Source organism: Miniopterus schreibersii, assembly GCF_964146895.1.
Source record: "Miniopterus schreibersii genome assembly, chromosome: 4".
NCBI lineage: Eukaryota > Metazoa > Chordata > Mammalia > Chiroptera > Miniopteridae > Miniopterus > Miniopterus schreibersii.
Window position 1 is genome coordinate 10,382,798 of NC_138105.1, and position 25,392 is coordinate 10,408,189.

The 25,392-nt window shown below is 42.9% G+C and overlaps 1 protein-coding gene across 3 annotated transcripts in view; it reads left to right on the plus strand.

The window, feature by feature from the left end:
* Window positions 1–16,985: 16,985 nt before the first annotated feature.
* Window positions 16,986–25,392, plus strand: part of RNF130 (ring finger protein 130) — a 102,374-nt gene continuing 93,967 nt past the window's right edge. For 2 of the 3 annotated variants that reach the window (XM_081135673.1, XM_081135671.1), the window contains exon 1: window positions 17,001–17,603. In XM_081135673.1, the coding sequence (XP_080991799.1) occupies window positions 17,357–17,603 (247 nt within the window). In that variant the 5' untranslated portion in view covers window positions 17,001–17,356. Of the gene's footprint in view, window positions 17,604–25,392 lie in introns of all 3 variants that reach the window. The other variant, XM_081135672.1, reaches the window with a different exon arrangement.

Sequence of the window (25,392 nt, forward strand, 5' to 3'; positions counted from 1 at the left end):
ACACACTGTTACCAAACGCAGGTTCAGCTGCCTGTTTCAATGAAAGCTAAAATCCTGAGACAGGTGCTGGTTACAAGCAAAAAGTTTTATTCAAGAGCCAGAAACCTGAGAAGATGGGGGACTCTTGTCCCAAAGCCCACCTTTTTTTTTTCTAATCCTCACCCTAGGATACTTTTTTCATTGCTTTTCAGAGAGGATGGGAGGAAGAGAGAGATACAGAGAGAGAAACATCCAGGTGAGAGAGAGACATCAATCGGTTGCCTCCCACACACGCGCCCTGACTGGGACCAGGGACTGAGCCTGCAACCAAGGTACATGCTCTTGACCAGAATTGAACCAGAGATCCTTCAGTCCCTGGGCCGATGCTCTAACCACTGAGCCAAACCGGTTAGGGCCCAAAGCCCATCTCAACATCTCAGTGCAGGTAGGGGTTTTTATAGGGAGGGAGAGGGAAAGCATAACAAACAGATCAAGGGGAGGGGCTGTGGACATGCAGGTGGTGTCCTTACTGGTCCTGATATGAATCTTTAATGTCAGCATACTGGAACTACTCAGTGCCAGCCAAATTCCTGCAGTTGGGCCATCTGTGTCAACTGAAGTCCTGGTCAAGGCCATTTCTTATACAAGCTGAAACTGGAACTGTTGATACCAGCAGTATGTTTGTAAGGAAACTGTCAGTATGTGAGTTCTTTTTATCAGTTAATTAGTACATTTTATTCCAATTCCTCTTCATGGTTACTCAGAGTAGTATAAAGTGTTGGGTTTTTTTTGTTTTTTTGTTGTTTTTTTATTTAAAATATTACTAATGTCCCTTCATCTCCCCAATGACCTATTCCACCCCGTCCCACACCCCTCCCCACTTCCCCTCCCCACCATTGTCCATGTCCTTGGGTTGTGCATATATTCATATAATTTCTTTGGTTACTCTCTCCCCCTCCACCCACCCGCCCTCCTCCCTCTGACATTCGTCAGTCTGATCTATACTTCCATGTCATTGAATCTGTTCTGTTCATCAGTTTATTAGGTTCTTTAGATTCCACATATAAGTGAGATCAGTGATGTTTGTCTTTCTCTGCCTGGCTTATTTCACTTAGCATAATTTTCTCCAGATCCATCCATACTATCCCAAAGGGTACAAGAACCTTCTTCTTTATAGCTGCGTAGTATTCCGTGGTGTATACGTCCCACAGCTTTTTTATCCACTCATCTACTGATGGGCACTTGGGCTGTTTCCATATCTTAGCTATTGTAAATTGCGCTGCTATGAACATAGAGGTGCCTATATTCTGATGATTCAGGATTCTTAGGATATATTCCTAGAAGTGGGATCACTGGGTCAAAAGGCAGCTCCATTTTTAATTTTTTGAGGAACCTCCATACTGTTTTCCATAGTCGCTGCACCAGTCTGCATTCCCACCGGCAGTGTACCAGGGCTCCCCTTTCTCCACATCCTTGCCAGCACAAGTCGTTTGTTGATTTGTTGATGGTAGCCATTCTTACAGGTGTGAAGTGATACCTCTTTGTGGTTTTAATTTGCATCTCTCTGATGATTAGTGACATTGAGCATTTTCTCATGTGTCTCTTGGCCATCTGTATGTCCTCTTTGGAGAAGTGTCTATTCAGGTCCTTTGCCCAGTTCTTAATTGGGTTGTTTGTCTTCCTCTTGCTAAGCAGTATGAATTCTTTGTACACTTTGGAAATTAGCCCCTTATCAGATATCCTTGGAAAATACGTTTTCCCAGACCGTGGGGTTCCCTTGTATTTTGAGGCTGTTTTCTTTTGCTGTGCAGAAGCTTTTTATGTAGTCCCATATGTTTATTTTTTCTTTTGTTTCTCATGCCCTAGGAGATGTATCAGTGAAAATTCCACTATGTGGGATGTCTGTGACTTTACTGCCTATGTTTTCTTATAGGATTTTAATGATTTCATGACTTACATTTAAGACTTTTATCCATTTTGAGTTTATTTCTGTGTATGGTGAAAATTGGTGATCTAGTTTCATTTTTTTGCATGTATCTGTCCAATTTTCCCAGCACCACTTATTGAAGAGACTGTCCTTACTCGAATGTTTGTTCTTGCCTCCTTTGTGAAATATTAACTGACCATAATGCCATGGGTCTATTTCTGGGGACTCTGTTCTGCTCCACTGATCTATATGTCTGTTGTTGTACCAATACCAGGCTGTTTTGATTGCAGTGGCTTTGTAGTACAGTTTGATGTCCGGCAATGTGATCCTTCCCACTCTGTTCTTTTTTCTCAAAATGGCTGCAGCTATTCAGGGTCTTTTTTGGTTCCATATAAATTTTCAAAATGTTTGTTCTAGATCTGTGAAATATGCTGTTGGTATTTTAATAGGAATTTCATTGAACTTATAAGTTGCTTTGGGTAGTATGGACATTTTAATGATATTAATTCTTCCAATCCATGAGCATGGTATATTCTTCCACTTGTTTATATCTTCCTCTATTTCTTTTTTCAGTGTCCCGTAGTTTTCTGAATACAGGTCTTTCACATCCTTGGTTAACTTTATTCCTAGTTATCTTATTTTTTTAGTTGCAATGGTAAATGGTATTGTTTTTTTAGTTTTTCTCTCTGAAAGTTCATTGTTGGTGTATAAGAATGCCACTGATTTCTGGATGTTGATTTTGTATCCAGCTACCTTGCCAAATTCGTTTATCAAATCTAGTAGTACTTTGATGGACTCTTTAGAGTTTTCTATGTACAATATCATGTCATCTGCAAATAATGACAGTTTTACTTCCTCCCTTCCAATTTGGATACCTTTGATGTTTTCTTCCTGTCTGATGGCTGTGGTGAGGACTTCCAGTACTATGTTGAATAAGAGTGGTGAAAGTTGACCTCCTTGTCTTATTCCTGTTTGTAATGGAAATGGTTTTAGTTTTTGCCCATTGAGTATGACGTTGAGGTATGATCCCTCTATTCCCACTTTGCTGAGAGTTTTTATCAGAAATGGGTGCTGGATTTTGTTGAATGCTTTTTCTGCATCTATTGATATGATCATATGATTTCTGTCCTTCATTTTGTTTATGTGATGTATCACATTTATTGATTTGCAGATGTTGTACCAGCCTTGCATCCCTGGAATAAATCCCACTTGGTCATGATGTATGATCTTTTTAATGTATTGCTGGATCCAGTTTGCTAGTATTTTAGTGAGGGTTTTAGCATCGACGTTCATCAGGGATATTGGCTTGTAATTTTCTTTCTTTGTAGTGTCTTTATCTGCTTTTGGGATTAGGATGATGCTGGCCTCATAAAAAGAGTTTGGGAGTTTTCCCTCCTCTTGAATTTTCTGGAATAGTTTGAATAGAATAGGTGTTAATTCTTCTTTGAATGTTTGGTAAAACTCGCCTGTAAATCTATCTGGTCCAGGACTTTTGTTTGCTGGAAGTTTTTAAATTACTGCTTCAACTTCATTAGTTGTTATCGGCCTATTCAGGTTTTCTGCCTCTTCTTGATTCAGTTTTGGAAGGTTGTATGCTTCTAGGAATTTGTCCATTTCACCCATGTTGTCCAGTTTATTGGCATATGGTTGCTCATAGTATTTTCTTACAATCCTTTGTATTTCTGTTGGGTCAGTTGTTATACTGCCTCTTTCATTTCCGATTTTATTTATTTGGGTCCTCTCTCTTTGTTTCTTGATGAGTCTGGTGCATCTTATTTATCTTTACAAAGAACCAGCTCTTGGTTTCATTGATTTTTTTGTATTGTTTTTTTAGTTTCTATGTCATGAATTTAAGCTATGGTCTTTGTTATTTCCTTCCTTCTACTTCCTTGGGGCTTTTCTTGCTGTTCTCGTTCCAGTTCTTTTTGTTGTTGTGTTAGATGGTTCATTAGATCTTTTTCTTGTTCCTTGAGATAGGCCTGTAACTCTATGAATTTTCCTCTCAGGACTGCTTTCTCTGTGTCCCATAGATTTTGGGTTGTTGTCTGGTCATTTTTGTTTTTTTCCATGAAGTGTTTGATTTCTTCCTTGATCTCATTGGTAACCCATTCATTGTTTGATAGTATGCTATTTAGCTTCCATGTGTTTGAATATTTGGGGGTGGTTTTATAGTGAGTATAAAGTTTTTATTCCCTGTTACAATACAGTCTTCCAAAATGGAATCAGAAAGAATCCAGGACTTTTGTTTGTTGGACTTTTTTTTTTAAATTATTATTACTGCTAATAATCTGAATAGACAGATTACAACTAGTAAAACTGAAGCAGTAATAATAATTTTTTTTAAAAGTCCAACAAACAAAAGTCCTGGATTGGGTGGCTTCACAAGTGAATTTTACCAAACATTCAAAGAAGAACACAAATCCTTCTCAAACTATTCAACAGGAGGGAAGACTCCCAAGCTCATTTTATGAGGCCAGTATTATCCTAATTCCAAAATCAGGTAAAGACACTACAAAAAAAGAAAATTATAGGTCAATATCCCTGATAAACATAGATGCTAAAATCCTCAAAAAAATATATTAACAAACTAGATTCAGAAAAACCTTTAAAAAATCATATACCATGATCAAATAGGATTTATTCTGGGAATTAAAGGTTGGTGCAAAACCGACAAATCAATAAACGTGATACACCACATAAACAAAGTGAAAGAGGAAAACCACATGATCATATCAATAGATGGAGAAAAAGAATTTGATAAAATCTAACACCCATTTATGATAAAAACTCTCAGCAAAGTGGGAATAGAGGGAACATACCTCAATGTAATAAAGGCCATATATATGACAAACCCACAGGAAACATCATACTCAATGGCAAAAACTACAAGCATTTCCCTTAAGATTGGGAACAAGGCAGGGATGTCCACTCTTACCACTCTTATTCAACATAGTACTAGAGGTCTTGGCCACAGCAATAAGACAAGAAGAAGAAATAAAAGGCATTCAAATTGGAAAGGAAGAAGTAAAATTGTCATTATTTGCAGATGACATGATACTGTACATACAGAACCCTAAAGAATCCACCAGAAAACTACTAGAACTGATAAATGAATTCAGTAAAGTATCAGTATACAAAATAAATATCTATAAATCAGTTGCATTTTCATACATCAATGATGAACTATCAAAAAGGGAAACTAAGAAAAAAAACCCATTCACAATTGCTTCAAAAAGAATAAAATACCTACGAATAAATTTAACCAAGATGTAAAAGACCTGTGTTTGGAAAACTGTAAGACACTGGAGAGAGAAATTGAAAAAGATATATATAAATGGAAGCATAAACTGTTCATGGAGAGAAAGAATTAACATCATTAAAATGTCCATATTACCCAAAGCTTCAACCAATTCCTATTAAGATATCAATGGCATATTTCACAGAACTAGAACAAATATCCCCAAAATTTATATGGAACCACGAAAGACCCCAAAGAGCCACAGCAATCTTGAGAAAGAAGAACAAAGTTGGAGGAATCATGCTATTTGATATCAAACTACTACAAGGCCATAGTAATCAAAACAGCATGGTACTGGAATAAAAACAGACATATAGGTCAATGGAACAGAATAGAGAGCCCAGAAATAAACCCACATCTTTATGGTCAATTAATATTTGATAAAGGAGGCAAGAACATACAATGGGTAAAGGCAGTCTATTCAATTAATGGTGTTGGGAAAATTGGATAGATACGTGCAAAAAAATGAAACTAGACCACCTTTTTACACCATACACAAGAATTAACTCACAATGGATTAAAGACTTAAGTGTTAGGTTTAAAACTATAAAAAAAAAAAAAAAAACCTAGAAGAAAGCATAGGTAGTAAAATCTAGGACATTCGTAGCAATATTTTTTCTGATCCATTTCTTCAGGCTACAGAAACAAAAGAAAAAATAAACAAATGGGACTGCTGTATATCAGACTAAAAATGTTTTTGCACGGCAAATGAAGCCAACCCATTTTGAAAATGTAAAGACAACCCACTGAACGGGAGAACATATTTGCTAATGATACATCTGATAAGGGGTTAATATAAAAAATCTGTAAAGAACTTATAAAACTCAACACCAAAGAAACAAACAATCCAATTAAAAAATGAGCAAAGGACCTAAATAGACAAAGAGGACACACAGATGGCCAACAGACGTATGAAAAGATGCTCAACGTCACTAATCATCAGAGAGATGCAAATTAAAACCACATGAGGTATCACTTCACACCTGTCGGAATGGCTGCCATCAATAAATCAACAAACAAGTGTTGGTGAGGATTCGGAGAAAGGGGAACCCTTGTATTCTGCAGACTGGTGCAACCCTGTGGAAAGCAGTATGGAGTTACCTCAAGAAATTAAAAATGGAGCTGCCTTATGACCCAGGGATTCCACTTCTGGGAATTTATCTGAAGAAACCTGAAACATTAATTCGGACGAATATATGCACCCCTATGTTCACAGCAGCGTTATTTACAATAGCTAAGATATGGAGAGGCCCTAGTGCCCATCAGTAGCTGAGTGGATAAAAAAGCTGTGAGATATTTACATCATGGAATACTACTGGGCCATGAAAAAAGAAGAAAATCTTATCCTTTGGGGACATCATGGATGGACATAGAAGCATTATGCTGAGTGAAATAAGCCTGTCAGAGAAAGACAAGGACCATATTATCTCACCCATACGTAGACTCTAATGAACAAAATAAACTAACAAGCAAAATAGTGACAGACTCATGGATAAAGAACAGGCTGACAGCTCTTAGGGGTGTAGGGCTGGGTGGGGGGTGGAGGGATTGAACAAAAAAGAAAAAACTCATGGACACAAGCAACAGTGTGGTGATTGCTGGGGAGAGGAAGGGGAAGTGGAGGAAGGTATAGAGATAAATGGTGATGGGTGGAGACCTGACTTGGGGTAGTGAACACACAATGCAGTGTACAGATGATGTGTTGTAGAATTGTGGACCTGGAACCTGTGTAATTTTGTCACCCCAATAAATTCAATAAAAAAATTAATAGCCTCCTAGGTATCCTTTTTCATCTTTCTATTTGTTCTCATAAACATATATAGATGAATGAAGCAATTGGTGAAGCAATTTTTAAAACTGGATGTTACTGTACACATTACAACTGGCTCTTTTTTGTTAATGCAATAGATATAGGTGTTTGTCACTGTTTAAAAAATACCTGTATGTCACTAAGTATGGGTGTTTCCCACTGTGTTCAGCCTTTCATCTACTGATGACTTGGAACTGAGGGGAAACAACAGGAAAGGGCCCCAGTTTTTTATCACTATAAACAAGACTAAAATAGTATGTGTGTGTGTTCTGCTCCACTACATTTGTAATTCTATGGAAATTAAATGGATGCAGCAAAAAAAATCATTGAATTCGACTACATAAAAGTACGGATTTCTGTTCAAAGAAGTACACGATGACAAAGATCATGGACAGATAATAGACCAGGAGAAAATACTTGTGGAATCCAAAATTGACCAGGGTTTAACACCTAGATCCTACCTCAAATTTCTGTAAATCAGTAGTAAACAAGATAGGGAACATGATTTAAAAGTGAGCAGAGGAGACAGATGGGGGAAAACATAGTCCTGAAAGAGTAACACCTTTATAAAAATAAAGCTAAAACATCAGGTAAAAAGCACATGAAAACCAAGGTGAAATACCATTTTATACCTAAATGTCAAAAATTAGGAAGGTAGCCCAGCCGGGCATGGCTCAGCAGTTGAGCGTCGACCTAGGACCCAGGCAATCAGGGTTCGATTTCCGGTCAGAGCACATGCCTGGGCTGCGGGCTGCAGCCGATCAATGGTTCTCTCATCATTGATGTTTCCCTCTCTCCCTCTCCTTTCCTCTCTCTGAAATCAATAAAGATATATTTTTTTAAAAAAATTAGGAAGGTAGAAAATATGAAATGTGGATGAGACTGTGAGGGATGGCTCTCAGTCCCTGCCGAGGGAGACTGCGTGGTAGCCAGGCTGGCAAGCACTTTCACAGTATTTTGAAAAATTATGTGTGCATATTTCCTAGATATAATTCTTGCTGTCCCTAAAGTGATTGCACAGGGTTGTAGGACACAAATCCATCAGAATCCAGACAGGAAAATAAAAATCACGTTAGTATTTCAAATGGGAGTATAAGGGGCTGATAAAAGGAAATTGAATGGATTTCTAAAAATACAGTGACAGCTCCAAAGGAGAAATAAGGTTTAAATTTTAATAAATATTGACAAATTACTTTCCCCAAAAGTTGCATCAACACCCAATCCCCTCAGTCATGAGGGAAAAAGACAATCAAAGAGAGCCTGTGTCATCCAGGACACCCAGGACACTCAGGAAGTGCAGGAGAGTGCCCTCCCGAGATGCTGTGGCCAGCAGCACCAGAGGCCTTTGCTCTAATTTTTGCCTAATTTCCAGTAAGATTTTATTTTAATAATCAGGTCGCCATCCCACAGGCAAGAAGTAGCTTGCTCATTTAATTTTTTAAATACTGCATTAAAGATATGTATCTTGTTTATTGGGGTTTTTGGTGACCCTTTAAATTCTGCACCTGGGTTGTGGTCCTGTTGAGTTGTTTACCTGGAGGCTCACAGAAGCCAAGGCCAGAGGCAGCACAGCATGGGCCCACCAGGGAGGCACCCTCTCTGTGTCACCCCCAAAAGGTCATGTGTCTGAGAAGCAGCCCCAACTATCCCAGTCCTGGCCACCCTGACCCCAGAGCCATGCTGGGCCTCCTGCGCCACAAATGCCAGGTGCCAGATGTCCACCTGGATGGGAAAATCCCTCTGCCAGCCTCCTACCATCAATTGCTTGCTGGCCTGTGTCCATTTCTTCTCTAAGACGCCCTGGGATCTGTTTTGTCCTGTCTATCAAGCAGCCCTCCCTGAGCTCTAACTTCAGCCCCTCTCGCCCGGGGCGGGGTTTTGAGGGGTGTCAGAGGGGCTGTGGTCTCACAGTTTGAGGATTTGCCTAAAATCAAAGCTGACCGTACACTCCCTGCTCACAAACAATCCCTTTCTCCAGCCGGACGCGCGCTTCCCGAGAGCCTGCGGATGCTGGAGATAAAGTACTGGCCGCTTACCCTGAGAGGAAGGTGCCCAGCGCCCTCGCGAGATGCATGAGGGCACCCACATTCAGTCACCAGGGTAAATAATACCTAATGCAACTTTTAAGAATAAAAACTAATGCAAAAACTTATGATGTATAAAATATCAACCTTTTAGAAATCCAACGTGCTATGCATTGCACCACGGAGCCACCTAAAATATCAACATTTTAGATGAGGATGGAATTCGATTTTCCCTCAGACTCCAGCATCTGGTCAGACTCCAGGCACAAATGGCCCCGTACTGAGTGGTTCCATTGATATGAAACGTCCGGAACAGGCAAATCCCGAGAGAAAAGGCGTAGATTAGCGGTGCAGGGGGCTAGGGGAAGGCTGAGCAACTGCTGACGAGCACGGGTTCAGGGGCAGTGTTTTGAGTGATGGACGTATTATGGAATTTGATAGTGGTACTTGCACAACGTTGTGAATATACTACTCAAAAACACTTTAAAATGGTGAATTTTATGTTGTGTGCAATTTTATGTTACATAAAGTGTATCTCAAGTTAAAGAAAAATAAAATCAAGCAGGGCAATAAGGAAAGTCTGAGGGATGGGGTATTAGGGAGACCAGAAAGGCCTCTGTGACATAAGGACACTTGATGGGAACTGAATAACAGGAAAGAGCCAACTGTGGGTTTAACTAGGGGAGAGCATCCTAGGCAAAGGCACCAACCCATGCAAATAAGGCAGAAATAACCACTGTGGAGTCATCCATCCATTCATTCATTCTACAGATAGTTTTTTAGCATCTACTGTTGCTAGGCATTGTCCCCTGGGGATACCACAGGGGAGAAAACATCCTATAAGATGACGCCAGAATGTGAAAGCAGCTAAGGGCCAGGAAGGAAAATTAAGGAGGAAGGGGAAAGAGTATGGGATGGGAGGGGCTAGGTGGTCAGAGAAAGCCTTTCTGAGAAAGTGACATTTGAGCAAAGAGGCGAGTGCAATGATGGAGAATGACAGCACAAAGGTGAAGGGACCCTGACAGCGACAGCCTGAGGCTGTAAGAGGAGCCAGGACTGGACTGTGAGTATACGTAGAACTACTGGAGCATGTAGGCAAACGAGTGAGATGGCTGGAGTCATTTTCATAAACCCAGATGGTGCTGGCTGCCGTGGATTCCCATGTTCCCACCCCCACGTAGGCAGAGCTAGATAGGCAGGACTGTTTTTCAAAGGCACTCATGTCATGTTAGTCCCAAACATGACACTGATTGGGGCTAAACAGCTCTGGATGTCCGGATTCCTCAGGCCTCCACGGTGGACCTTGGATAGGGTCTCCAACCCAGCAGTTTTAAAGGACTCATTGCTGAGGCACTCTGGCAGACACAGGGTCCTGGGTCCCACCCCTAGGACTCAGCCTCAGAGTCCAGGGTGTGCCTGGGAGACACATTGGTAACGTGCATCCCCAGCTGAAGCTGATGCAGTGATCCACAATCCCCAGGTTGAGAAAAGAGCAGCCTGGACTGCAGAGCACGATACCAAAGGCACTGACCACACAGGCACAGTGGGGACCCACATCGCAGACCCCTTTAGCCCAGCCTGCATAATGGTTACAATTTACTTAATTGCCAGCAAACATTTAGAATTGGAAATTATACATACCAATCTGGGTCCCAGGCATCTCTTGAGATGCTGCACCATCTGCCAACTCTGGGCCACATCTCCAGACAGCAATTCTGCACAGTCCCCAGAAGCCCTCTTGCCCATCTTTGTAAAGTGTTGTGGACGTATAGTACTGTAGGTCCAATTGTAAGCCACTTCAGCAGACAAAAGCCACACCTACCTTTCCTTCTGGAATAAGCCCTTTTCATACCTTGGCTGAGAATCAGGATGCTGTGGGGAAGGTTCTCAGGATTCTTGGGAGCCTAATTACCTAGTTTTTTAAAAAAATCTGAGAGACACATTCTTGAGATTTGTAGAGGTCCACGTGTTTTGCAGAATTGTAGGAACCCTAGTAGGTGTCCCCTTAAATCTTCCTGGGTGTTTCAGATATGTGCCCTTTGAAAATGTTCTGCTGGTAAAGATTAGGGATGAAAAATTTTCAAACCTAGGTAGTCCTAGCTCTTAAAATTTTTATCTAAACTCTGCTTCAAAACTGAACTGTAGATTTTTACCTAATCTCTTATATTTTATTACAGGCAGATAGAAAAAAGTCAGTTGGCACTTTCTAAAGTCTTCCCAGGATTCTCCCACCAGGTGCACAGGCTCATTGAGTACAATTTCTATCTTCTACAAGTCTACCAACAATAATGCTGACAAATCTCCTACCACTGCATAACGAGGGTCCCCGTCTTCTCTCCAGCCTCCGATAACATTCTCCGCACTGCCCTTCAGGTGTTTATCAACAACCTCCTAAAGGCCCCTCAAGATCCCACCCATCAACCCATCCCAAAGCCAATGCCACGCGTTTCAGGTTTCCATTAAGATAACGCCCCACTTCCAGGTACTGAAATTTGTTCCAGTTGGCTATTGTTGCATAAGAAATTACCCCCAGCCCAGCCGGGTGTGGCTCAGCGGTTGAGAGTCAACCTAGGATCCAGGAGATCGGGCTTCGATTCCTGGTCAGGGCACATGCAAGGATTGCATGCTCGATCCCCAGTCAGGGGTGTGCAGGAGGCAGCTGATCAATGACTCTCTCATCATTGATGTTTCTATCTCTCTCTCCCTCTCTGAAATCAATAAAGATATATTTAAAAATAATAATGAAAGAAATTACCCCCAAACTTAATGGCTTCCTAAAAACAATCATTTTCTTTTCTCTCACCAATTTTTTAGTCATAATACAAGGAGGGCTCAGTTGCAGATTCTTCTGCTCCATATCACATCCACTGAGGTCATCTGATGGCATCCAACTGATAGGTGGGTTGGTCTAAGTTAATGGGTGGGGAACTTCCAGACCACAGGCCGTATATCATTTGATCTGGCCCTGCCAAGTCCTCACCAACGAGAAGCAGTTCCAGCTATCAGATTAGGGGTGAGTTAATTAAATGTTTGACCAAATATAGCAGGCTAATTTTTAAATTGATAATTTTGTATGGCCCTCGAACTATGTTATAAATATCCAAATGGTCCTAGGAAGAAAAAAATGTTCCCCACTCCTGAATCTAAGAGAACCTCACTGTAAAAGAAGCACCCAGATTTTTCCTTCCTATGTGGGGGAAAAACCCTGTTCTTTCCCACTCTGAGTGTCTTCCCTGTGACATATAGAGCACTTCTAGTCACCAGATTTGTGGAGGTTTTTCCCCACAACAAGGAATACTCTGTGACGCCAGCTGGGTGTCCTACAATTTAATTCGATTCTGACACTATCTTCCTGGAATTAGTGTCATATCCAACAGTTAAGGGCTCAGTCCCACAAGACTGCACACCCACCTCTCACTTCAGACCACACCCAGATTTCCTGATACTTGGAGCAGCCCAGGAAGCCAGAGGCTCTGCCCAGGAGTTTGAGTGGGGCCTGGGGCAATGCTGTGTGGGCACAGATTGCCAAAAAGAGAAACTAGGAATGTTGCCCCTGTTGTGGGTTATTCTTCAAGTTTAGGCCCTTCTCTTCAATCTGCCTGCCATTGTTAACATGTTAGAGTTCTCAGCTACTTGCTTGTTTACCTTATCCAGAGTTCTTAGTTGTAGCCAGTGGGATAGATACATTGTAGTGGTCTTATGTCATCTTGGCCAGCATCAGAACCCAAAATATAACTTAAAATGTTCCCAGTTACCATATGATACTAATATTAATTCCCCTACTTTAAAGATGATAAAAACTTGAGACTTAAAGATGTATGGTCACTCGCCTAAGCCCATATAGTCAATGCTAGAGTGAAAATATATATGATTAAAATTAGCTCATAGAACAGGTATGTGGAGTGGAATCGGAAAGCAGGAGAGGGCAACAAGGAAACAGGAAGTGGAAAAACTGGTGAGGAGAGAGCGTGAAATGGAAGAGAAACAGAAGAAGAGGAGGGGAAGGAGAAGACAGCAGGGAGGTGAGGTCAGGGCAGTATCCGAGAACGGCAGCTCTGCATTGAGTACGCCTACCCAGAACTCAACTCCCTTTACACTCATCCCCCTTTACATACACACCCTTCCTCCATGAAGTTAGTGTGAGCAGTAAAGTACTCCTATTCCTTTTTCCATCAGGGCCCTGGCTGAACCCAATCAGCCTTGGCATTTCCTTATTAACCCTATTTGTCCAGGGGTGGCTAGGCAAGTCACCACAATGGGCTGAAGATAAGGATTTTTATTCTACAGTTAAGAAAATGCTGCCTCCCTGCCCATTAGGATCAGGAAAATACTTTGTTCCAGCGACTGTTGGCATCCATGTTCCAGGAGCCACCTGCCCCCAGGTTGGCCCTTGAGAAATGCCTTCAAGTGCATCTGTTATTGTCCCTACCCAGATCTACATCCCTATGCTTATAAAAGTGCAGGGGAGCTTCCAGGGGTGCTGGTCATGTTCTCCACCTTGATCTAGTTGCTGGTAACAAAAAATTATTAATGATTAAATGTAAGAAAAAGATTTAAAACAACAACATAGTGCTGCGTGAAGAGAGTGAGAAATAGAATGACATTTATAACCAATACAGTTAAATAATTATGAAGTACATGTGCACTAAACAATAGCACACATTTTGCAAGAACACAAAAGATACACTTTAAGCGCATTAGAATGGTTGCCTGTGGGTTAGGAATGGGAGCGAAAGGCAGTGAAAAAAGGGAACACATAAATAGTAAGATAGGAGCCTTGCTAGGACCAGAGGGGACCATATGCAATTTAAGAAATAAAAAGGAACTTAAGGAGGAGGACGGAGGGGAGGAAGAGTGAAACTCTGGACAACCCTTTGTTAGAAACATTGCCCAGGGAACCCAGCTTGGCCTCTGATCCCTGGAGCCCTGTAACTGTTATATAGTGTGCTTTACACAGAGATTACAGGTTTTCATGGCCCTGCGAAGGTCAACATTGCTCCAGAGGAGGCAGATCGACTCCGGAAGGAAGGAAGCCCTTACCAGGACCTGGAGCTGGGAGGCTGGCAGCTGGGCCCACTGGAGCTCTGCAGAGAAGGGGAATTTCAGCCGGGGTGTACAGCTAGGAACCTGGGATTTCTTATGAGCTGGGAGTTGGGAGTAGAGGCAGGGGAGACTCATGTGTGGTGGAGTCAGAGAAATGGCCCCATGGAGAGAATGGCTCCTAGGCAGCTCATTCCCAGGCCAGCATGGGCCTGATTCTGACCTCAGCATGTGTCCTTCACAAGATCTGCCATAGCCAAGCACCACCTGTGCTTTTATTCACTTAAGACTTCTGACTTCGTTTTTTTCACTTAAATAAATGTTTTAAAAGGGAGTTTTGTCCAAAGTTTTGGCATGGATGTGGAGAAATTGAAACTGTTATGTTCTGTTGGTAGGAATGTAAAATGGTGTAGCCACTATGGAAAATGGTAAGGTGGTTCCTCAAAAAATTAAACGTAGAACTACCACTTCTGGGTATTTATGCAAAAAATTTAAATCAGTGTCTCAAAGAGGTATTTGTACACCCATGTTTATAGCATTCACAATAGCCAAAAGGTGGAAGCAAGCCAAGTGTTCATCGGTAGATGGATAAACAAAACGTGGTATATACATACAATGGAATATATTCATCCTTACAAAGGAAAAACATTCCTGGCCAGTTTGGCTCAGTGGTTAGAGCGTCGGCCTGCAGACTGAAGGGTCTTGGGTTCGATTTACAGTCAAGGGCATGTACCTGCAGGCTCGATTCCCAGCCCTGATCGAGGCATGTGCGGGAGTCAGCCAATCAATGTTTCTCTCTCTCTGTCTCTCTCTCTTTTTTCCACTCTCTCTGAAAATGCAATGGAAAAAACACATATCCTCCAGTGAGGATTAAAAAAAATTAAAAAGGAAAAATTATCTGACATGCTACAACATGGATGGACCTGGAGGACATTATGCTAAGTGAAATAAGCCAGTCACAAAGGACAAATGCTGTGTGATTCCACTCATAGAAACAAAAAATAGAATGGTGGACTGAAGGAGGGGGCATTGGGAAGTTGTTTAATGGGTACAGAGTATTTGTTTTACAAGATGAAGAGTTCTGGAGACGGATGGTGGAGATGGTTGCACAACCATACGAATGTGCTTAATGCCACTTAAAAATGGTGACGATGGCAAATTTTATGTTGTGTGTGTATTTTACCCCAATCTTTTCCCCTTTTATTGAATTTATTGGGGTAACCCTGGTTAACAGGTTTCAGGTGCACAATTCCACAACAGTTACAATTTTTAAAGGTAGCTTTTTATCACTACCATAAATGAAAACCTCTTGACCTAAAGACAAGGTCTCCATAAAGTAAAGGTAATTACACCCCCAAATGCAGGGTGGTGTTACCATCACCCTAGATGCTAGTGCTGGCTAAGGCTGTGCATGGAGACCTCATCCCGCTTTGTTTAACAGGAAGATCTGCAAGTGCCAGTGAAATGTTAAAACTAGTGTTTCAGAACCAGTTTCTCCTTGACAAATTCAGAAGAACCAGAAGAGAGCTTTGAAGGGACTCACCTTCTCCCCACAGGTGAACCTCCATAATCATTTCTCATTCTAGGGGGCATGGGTACTCCGCACTTTGATCACAGTTCCAGGCTGGTGGGCTCCGGATACTGTTATTTACAGAGAACTCCCCCCCCCCACACACACACACACACTTGATGTCACTTATATGACTTAACGCTGAAATCTCAGACATTTTGTAAGGGCAAGGGAAGAGGGGGCATGGGGTGTCAGACAGGGGCCAGAACATGCCAAGTGAGCGCAGCAGAGCAAGGAGACCCCCACCCAAAAGAGCCCCACGCAGGCCCTGAGTGGGCCCAGGCTGTCTGGGCAGGAATCCCGGGTCTGTCGTGTCCGAGCAGGGGTGCCTTGGTCCCAGGGACTCCTTGCCCTGTGGGGAGGGGTCCAGCTGCTCAGGGCCGGAGCAGGGCCCTCTTTAAGTGCTGGGCTTAGGGGGGGGGCCTGGTTACTTTGGTCGAGGGGCTGTACTACCTGGAGGCAAGTAAATAAAATCCAGTCTCGGTAAGAGGAACACAGACTGGACAGACGATGGCGGTGGGGTGGGAGCGGGGCTGGAGGGCGAGAGGGTGGGAGAGAAGAAATGGGAGAGAGAAATTGAAGGAGGTCGCTAAGAAGGCGCCCGGGGAGACTTACGTTTACCCGCGTCGCACCCGTATCCGCGGCAGGAAACAGCGCCTCAGCCCCCCCTTGGGAAAGCTCCGGGCTGACTCCACCCGCCTCCCACGGCAGGAGGCAGGAGACGCAGGCCCGGCCACCACTGAGCAGCAGCGAGGACACGGCCCAGTCCTATAAACCCCTAAATTCAGCCTCCCCAGAACCATCCCTCCCCTCGTTCATGCTTTAGAAGGTGCAGAGCTTAGCTGACAAGGCGAGTGGGGGGGGTGGAGGGGGGCGGCTGTTTGGGGAGCGAGGGACAGGTGGTCACTACCTTCTCCTCCTTGCCCGGGGCCTCCGGGGGGTCCATCCAGTCTGTAGGGGTCCTTCCTGACCAGCCGGGTGTCCTCACAGCTCCAAGCTAGTGGGCTCGCGATACTGTTATTTACACGGAATGCCTCCCCCCACACACGATGTCACTTATATGACTTAAAGTTGAAATCTCAAACATTTAGTTTTTAAATTAAATGTAAAGTTTTAGCTTCTTTTCCTTTTGTATTCTCGTCTCAAACTTTCCCACAGGCTCCCGGAAAGTTCCCAGGCTGCAGGCGCTTTTCCCATCAAGCGGGACGGATCAACAGGGCTCCGCGCGACGCGAACTGGTGACCCGCCAGCTCCGGCCCTCGTGCGGGCGGGCGGGAGCGGGCAGGGCCCAGTGCGCAGGCGCGAGGGGCGGGGCTGCGCCCGGGCCTGCGCGCTGCCGCTCCGCCGGCGCCGGGCGGGGTGGCGGCGAGCGGTACCTTGTGTTTCACGGACCCTCCTTCGGGTGCCCCCGCTCGGCGGGTCCCGCCCCAGGGGATGGAAGGAGACCGCCCCCACAGCCCTGGAGGAGCCCGGAGCGGATGACCGCGCGCGGTCTGACCCGCGGTCCTCTCAAGGAGCCCGTGGCGCGTCCCCGCTGGCCGGCCGCGGACGTGAGGGCAGCGAGCAACGGGGCCGCGGCGCCCAGGAAGCGCGTGCTTGCGCTCGGCCGCGCGCACGCGCGCTCCCGCCGCAGCGCCCGCCCCGCCTCTCGGCGCCGGCCGGTGAGCCAGGTCCGCTAGCGGCGGCGGCGGCGGCGGCCGGAGGGACGATGAGCAGCGCGGCGCGGGCGGGCCCGGCCCGGCTCGCTGCCCTCGCGCTGCTGACCTGCAGCCTGTGGTCGGCACAGGCGGACAACACAAGCCAGGAGTACTACACGGCGCTCATCAACGTGACCGTGCAGGAGCCCGGCCGCGGCGCCCCGCTCACGTTCCGCATCGACCGAGGGCGCTACGGGCTCGACTCGCCCAAGGCCGAGGTCCGCGGCCAGGTGCTGGCGCCGCTGCCCATCCACGGAGGTGAGTGCTGGGCCGGGGGCGACGCCGGGCGCGGGGTGGGCGGGGGTCCCCACCGCGCGCCGCCGGGCCCCCAGCGGCGCTCAGCCGGCGGCGAGGTCTCGTTCGCGCGCAGCCCGGCCTGGTCGCGCCTGGGAAGGAGGCTCCGAGCGCCGTTGGGTTTTCCTTTCTTCCTGAGCCCTGGGGGCGTCCCTGCGCCGCGTGCGGGGGGCTTGTTGACGCGAGGGCACTGGACTGCGAGTTTGCAGGGACGGCTCAAACAAAGGGAGCGGTGGAGGAGCGCAAAACTCGGTCACGAGGGGAGGCTTAACCTGCCCGAATCAGACTTAACGCTGCATTGCATCTCAAAGGATGAGGCCTTATCCTCGTAAAAACGTGCGGTTTTTCTTAAGTGCAAGTGGGGCGGGGGAATGGAAGAGGAAAATGGACATCTTTCCTGTTGCTTTTGGCTCTTGTTCTGCCCCAGTAGTTTTACTTTAATTTGACGCCTAAAAATCTCAGATGGAGAGAACCTGATAGCCAAGTCTTCAGGTGACCGTAGCTGGCCAAAGGAGATACAGGTACAATTTTCCAGAATTGTCTTTGAAGCCATTTAGCTCATTCTCTCTTAAGCATAAACATGGGCGCCGTTTAATTATTTGGTATAAAATACATGTTTGTAGAAATTACTGGTCATATTTTAAAGGAAACTTTTTCCGCATTGTGGAGTTTGATTCTTTGTTGTTGTTTTGGCCCACTGTAAACTTTTTGGAAAATGTCTGCTATCTTCTCCACCCCCGCTCTCACTCTGAGAATGCTGAGTGGGTTTTTTTTTTAAGCTGCTCTTCATGTTAAGATGACCTAAACTAGGCAATCTAAATAAGGTAATGCTGTTTGTTTTATACTCTAACATGAAAACATGCCCCTTCTGAGGTCTTTGTGTGCTAAAGTTCTAAGTTTTTTCTTCTTTGAGGCAATCTGGCTGAGGAAAAAAGAATCACTTAAGGCTTTCATTGTAGTATGTCCCCAGTTTAGACCGGCCACTTTTACACCAATAACCAGGTGCTTAAGGTGCATTTCTCATCTCCACTTTGTTAAAAACAGTGGCCCCATCTTGCCCACGGAAACAGCCTTGGTCTGTGGTTCATTCTGTAAATATTTGCGTGCCTTGTCTGTGCCAGTCACTGTGGTTGGGACACATAATATTGCCACACTGTGGCACTAACAATGGTTGCCTATTTTCTGGTGTGGAGGAGAACAGTAAGGGTCATGTGGAAGGTAGGAAGAGGAAGCGAGGCCAGCTGTTCTGGAGCAAGAGCTGGCCCTGTAGTGTTTTGAAATCTGTGGTTTGTCTTTGGAACTTGGTTCCCCCAGGCCCCAAATCGGTGACCATCTCTTTAGATTCTTTCCTCCAAAGTGCTAAAACTACTTGTTGCTTGCCTGTCATCCCGAACAAAAGCCCCATCCTTGAGAAAGTTTGTTTAAGGTGTTTGGATAGAAGGGTACTGGGAACTAAGGTGCACTGATGTGTGTGATTCCCGTCACTGGGAAGGCAGCTATGTAGGATTAAACGTGTCGTGCTGTAGGAAAATTGTGTAACACTAGAAAGTAATTTGGCACCTTAGCCTGTTTCATCTGCAAAATGGAATGGTGAAATATTTACCCCATAAGGTTGTTGAGATGCTTAAATGGTTCCTGCTTTTTTAAGAGAGGGATCTTGTTAACCTAAATGAATCTCTGAATTAGTGGGGTTTTAGACACTGCATCAAAGTGAACCCATTGGAGCAGTGTGTGAAGATGGTCTGTGATCAGTTCACTGAGTGTTTTTCTGCTCTTCTCGCTTATTTTGTATTTGCACATGAGTTTGCTCCAGGTTTTCTCATGGTGTTGGTGGGATCCTACAGGTGGTTTGTGCTAAGAGGTCTGCGCACATAGGTTCTCTCTGTCCAGCAAATATGAATTGAAATCGTACTGCATGCCGAGCACCATTTATAATGTATTGGTGATGAAGGAGGGACAACAGCCGTGAACAAAACAGATAAAAATCTCTCCCCTTCCTGAAGCTCCCATTCTAGTTGGGGTCTTTGTAAGCCAATTTACCTGTAAATTGTTTCTAAACCTATGCATTTACATGAAATCCAAGATACTTTGCTACATTTGCAACAAGAACTTAGGGATATATTTTGAAAAACAAGAATGGTGGTAGAAATCTGTTAAAATTATTCATGTTTAAGAAAATGGCTTATGTCAATATTTCAGTTTTTGAAAATGGCTTAAAATTGGAATAATGTTTGAATATTTCACATGATATTTTTTATTTAGTGAGTTTCACATTTTTAGAAAAATTATTGTATTCCTTATGACCTTTATGCTTTTATAGTTTTGAATTGAAGAAAATTCTTAACATCTTTATTGAGGACTTACTGTGTGTCGACACTAAACAAAGTGATGTTCTGTTTACAAAAATAAAAAGTTTCAAACAGTTCCTGGCCAACAAACAAACAAAAAAACAGCTGTGGTCAGTAGATGTGTAATTAATGAAAAGTCACTTTGAAGGTAAAGGTGTGGTAGAAATGAACATAAAGACAAAATAACCTTGCAGTTTTCCTAGAGCTTAATGTAATAATGACTTATTTTAAATCTCTGACTCGGTTTGTGAAATTAGAAACCTTTCTTTGGTATTTTGCGGTGCTATCAATTAAGCATGCATGAATTACTGAACAAGATTTATTTGTCCCATACCTTTGAAGGGCAGATTGGCAATTTTTCCTTAGATGCTGTGGTATTTTAAAAACACATTTCGAAAAGTGTTAAAATTTATAAAATACTTCATAGACAAGTGTACTTAGAAAATATATTTTTTATCATTAAAAAGAATGCATTTGTAAATGGAGATTCCTTTGGTGCTAACAAATTGTGTATTTTAACTGGTAAAGAATTCATTTTTAGAAATGTTTTTATGTGGTGATCGCAGCTTTTTTGCAAAGGGCAAGCTTAGAACTAGAAACAATGGAAACTAGCTAGTGTAGTATCTACTGTGGAGCAGACATTGTAAATGTGCTTTATGTGTGCATACTAACTTTTTGTTTGAGCCTGGAGTGGGGGTTGGGAGAGGAGAGGGCCCTGTGTTGATGATGTCATTATGTATGCAGATGTGCTGGTGGGAAGAATTTGGTATGAGCAACTTTTTGCTTTGCATAGAAATGTTCAGGGTTGGATTTTAGGCGGTTCTGAATGATGGTTGTTCTGTATTTTAGTTGTAATTTTGATGTGGTTGTGGGAGGAGGTGAGTACCACATTTACCTATGTTGCAAATCTTTTAAAACAGACGTACCAGAATATACCTATTAAGGAGAGTGGTGTGTTTTTTCAAACCAATCACGTGTGTGTATATGTGTGTACACATATACACATATTGTGCAGCAATGAAAAATAAATGTAAACACTTTTAGAATTTGTTTTGTGAGATTATGTGTAGTATATCAAATATTTGTCTTTCTAGATTTGAATTTTGACAGTTGACATTTTGAGGCAGTTATTTTCTTCTGTGCTTATAAACTCTGTCTTTAGATAATGTTCAGAGAGGAGTTCAGTAGTGTTTTGGGCCATGTCCGCATTGGTGGGATGAATGCATAGCCATCAGAGCTGGTTCTTTTAAGCGTAGTAATCTTGACTTACTTACAAAATGAAACTAAGTTTTCAGGACTATCAACGTTTGTTTCGTCTTCCTTAGGATATTTTATTCACTAGACATTCATATTTTCCATAAATTGTAGTAAGGATAGCTTTCTGTACGGTTGGAGGCAATTTTGAATAAAACAAAAGGAACCCTTCAAATGTCAAATGGAATAAAGAAAAAAGTACTTAATATGCACCTACTCTATGCTTGTGTTATGTAATTCCTGTGGTGGTACAAAAGACATGGTATGTAATTCCTGCCTGGGAGAACTTCATCCTTTTGCTGAGGACGTCAGCCTTGTCTAGATGGCACAATGAGGACGTGTCATTGCAGAAGATGGTGTGGCTGTCTTCAACCTATAGGAGGATTTTGTTCTGAAGCAGGGCTCTGCAAACTACAGCCAGGGGGCCAGCCACCTATTGTTTTAAATAGTTTATTGTGGGGAGTGGCATGATGTCACAGGAATGGGGGCAAGAGAGATCCCCTTGACTTCTCCCTCTGAAACTTCAATAAGTTCATCAACTATAGCTCAACAAAGGATTCCCTGCTCAATATAGAGGCATGCCTGAGAGACCCAAGCATTGAAGCATCTAAAGATGGGCAAATGGGAGCAGACTGGGAGGCGAGAAGGGAGGAAAGCTCAGAAGGCCACAGATGCAGCCCTGCAGCTGAAGGCTGGTGGTAGTAGGCACTTCCTTTGGCAGGGTAGAACAGAGTGTTTCAGTGGGCACTCCAGCGGGGCAAACGGTGTGAACTGTCGCTGAGCCAGCTGAGAAGCCTGGGCAAGGACACATTGCAGGGGTTCTACTGCAGCTGTCCATCCTTTGGTGTTCCAAAGAAATGGCGCCACAGAGCCCTGCCACCCACTGGACTCCCCAACTTGCCTCCTGTCACCCTTGGTGTTGGGTTGAAGAGCACATTATCTATAAACTGAGAGCTATTGCAGCAGAATCAGTTTCCATCTGTGACTGATCCCCATGTGGGGTGTGTGGAGGGGGTGGCCCCGGTGGAGGTTCCCACCACCATTAAGGTGAGGGCAAATAAGCCCCACCCCCAAGCAGCAAGCAGCATTGTGTTGTACTGTCTGAGGGCAGCTGCTGAAATCAGTTGAGGGAAGTTACAGAGGTAAGAATCTTGTAATTCAGCGCCACCTACTGGAAAAATAGTAGAAAGACCTCCTCAGAGAAAGCTGCTGGAGAAGGACCAGTAATACATAGATGCCTAGACAGAGGAGATCAGCAAATACTGTGAATAACCATAACGAGGTATCTCAGAAAGAAAATGAAAAGTCTCCAGAAAGCAAACTGGAACACATGGAAATATGTGATATAAATGACAGAGAATTCAAGATTGCAGTTCTGAAAATACTCCACGATATTCAAGAAAATACAGACAGGCAATTTAATGCATTCAGAAAAATTAATGAACAAAATGAGTACTTTACCAAAGAGATTGAAACTTTTAAAAAGAACCAATCAGAAATCCTGGAAATGAAGCATTCAATTAAGGACATAAGGAGTGAACTACTGAGCATAGGAAAGAGCCAACCAGATGGAGGACAGAATTAGTGATATTAAAGATAGGATTCTAGAAATGATGCAGAGGAAAGAAGAGAGAGACCTGAGCATAAAAGAAAACAACAAAAACAAAAAAGCTCTACAAGAACTAGCTGACTTCATCAGAAAAAGCAATACAAGAATAATAGGCATACCAGAAGAAGAGAGGGGGAAGGGAACACAGAAGCAGAGCCTATTCAAACAAATAGTTGATAAGAACTTCCCAAAGCTGTGGAAAGAACTAGATCCTCGAATCCAAGAAGCAAACGACACCTAGTTACCTCAGTCTGAAGAGGCCCTCTCCAAGGCACATTGTATTAAAACTGGCAAAAATTAATGACTGAAAAAACTTTCAAAGTAGCCAGGGAAAAGAAAGAAATGACTACAAAGGAAGACCCATCAGATTATCATGGTACTTCTCAGCAGAAACTCTACAGGCCACAAGAGAGTGGAATCAAATACTCAAATGACTGAAAGAGAGAAATTACCAGAAAAGAATAATATATCCAGCAAAGATATCCTTTAAATATGAAGGAGAAATTAAGACTTTCCCAGACATACAGAAGCTGAGGGAATTTTATTACCAGAAAACTGCCACTGCAAGAAATACTCAAGGGGGTTACTCTACCTGAAACAAAGAGCATAAGGTCACAATGCTACAAGTAAGATAACCAAAAAACGTAAAGCATAAACAGGGATAATTTGTGACAATAAAAACATAAAGGTGTGTGTATGTATATAAAGGTCTGAACTTGCACAGGTGGATGGAGATCAGATGCACTCAAAAGAAAAAACATATATATATATATATATATATATATATATATACACACACATATATATACACATATATATACATATATATATATATGCAACTTTAATAAACCTAATGGTAACCACACACAAAAACCCTGAAACTGAGACACACAGCTTAAAAAAGAGGAAACAGAGGAAAGAAGTATGCAGTACAACCAAACAAAAACAACACACAGAAACGCAAAGGAAAAGAACCAGTAAAGGCACAGAGCTACCAGAAAATAATGGACAAAATGCCTATAGGAAATTCTCACACATCAATAATTACCCTAAATGTAAATGCACTCAATTCACCAATAAAGAGACACAGAGTAGCAGATTGGATTTAAAAAAAAAAAAAACAACCAACCATGTGCTGCCTTCAAGAGACACATCTAAGCTGCAAAGACAAAGGTAGATTCAAAATGAAAGGGTGGAAAATGATTCTCCAAGCAAATAACAGTGACAGAAAGCAGGTGTAGCCATACTTAATATCTGAAAAAATAGATTTCAAGATAAAGGTAACAAGGGACAAAGATGAACATTCTATAATGATACAAGGGACTCTACATCAAGAAAACATAACATGTCTTAATACATATGCACCCAATCAGAGCACTGAACTATATGAAGCAACTACTCACAGAATTAAAGGGAGAAACAGAACAAAACACAGTCATAGTTGAGGACCTTAATACTTTATTGACAGCTCTTGCTAGATCAATCAAGCAGAAAATCATTAAAGAAATATCAGCATTAAATGAAACACGAGACCAAATGGACATAATTGACATTTACAGAGCCTTTCATCCCAGAACATCATTCTTCTCCAGTGCACATGGAACATTCTCAAGGATAGACCATAGGTTGGGTCAACAAATTCAAGAATATTTAAATTATACCAAGCATGTTCTCTGACCACAATACCTTGAAATTAGAAGTCAACTGTGAAAAGGAAGTAAAGGAACCAACAAATGTATGGAGAGTAAGCAACATACTACAAAAAAAAGACTTGGTCAAAGAAGAAATAAAAGGTGAGAGCAAAAGATATATAGAGATGCCCTGGCTGGTGTGTCTCAGTGGTTAGTGCCAGCCCTTGTACCGAAGGGTCACAGGTTAGATTTCCAGTCAGGGGCACATACCTGGGTTGCAGGTTCAGTCCCTGGCCCTGGTCCGGGCGCATTCAGGAGGCAACTAATCAGTGTGTCTCCCTCACATCAGTGTTTCTGTATCTCCCTCCTTCCCTCCTTTTCTCTCTATAAATCAATGAAAAAAATATCCTCAGGTGAAGGTTAACCAAAGAATAAAAATTTTAAAAATATATTTAGAAAAAGATATAGACAAATGAGAATGACAATACAACATATCAAAACTTCTGAGATGCAAGGAAAGCAGTAATAAGAGGGAAGTTTGTATCATTATAGGCCTACCTCAAGAAACGAGAAATCCCAAATAAACAACCTAACATTACATCTTAAAGTACTAGAAACAAGAACAAAAGCCACCCAAAGTCAACAGAAGAAAGGAAATCATAAAAATTAGAGCGGAATTGAATGAAATAGAACAAAATTACTATACAAAAAATTAATACAACAGAGAGGCGGTTCCTTTTTTTAAAATGTTTTTTGTTGATTTGAGATAGTGGGGAAGGGAGAGGGGGAGAGAGAGAAACATCAATGAGAACCATCAATCAGCCGCCTCCTGCACTCCCCCTACTGGGGATTGAGCCCAGAACCCGTGCGTGTGCCCTGACCCGGAATCAAACTGGCAACCTCTCAGTGCA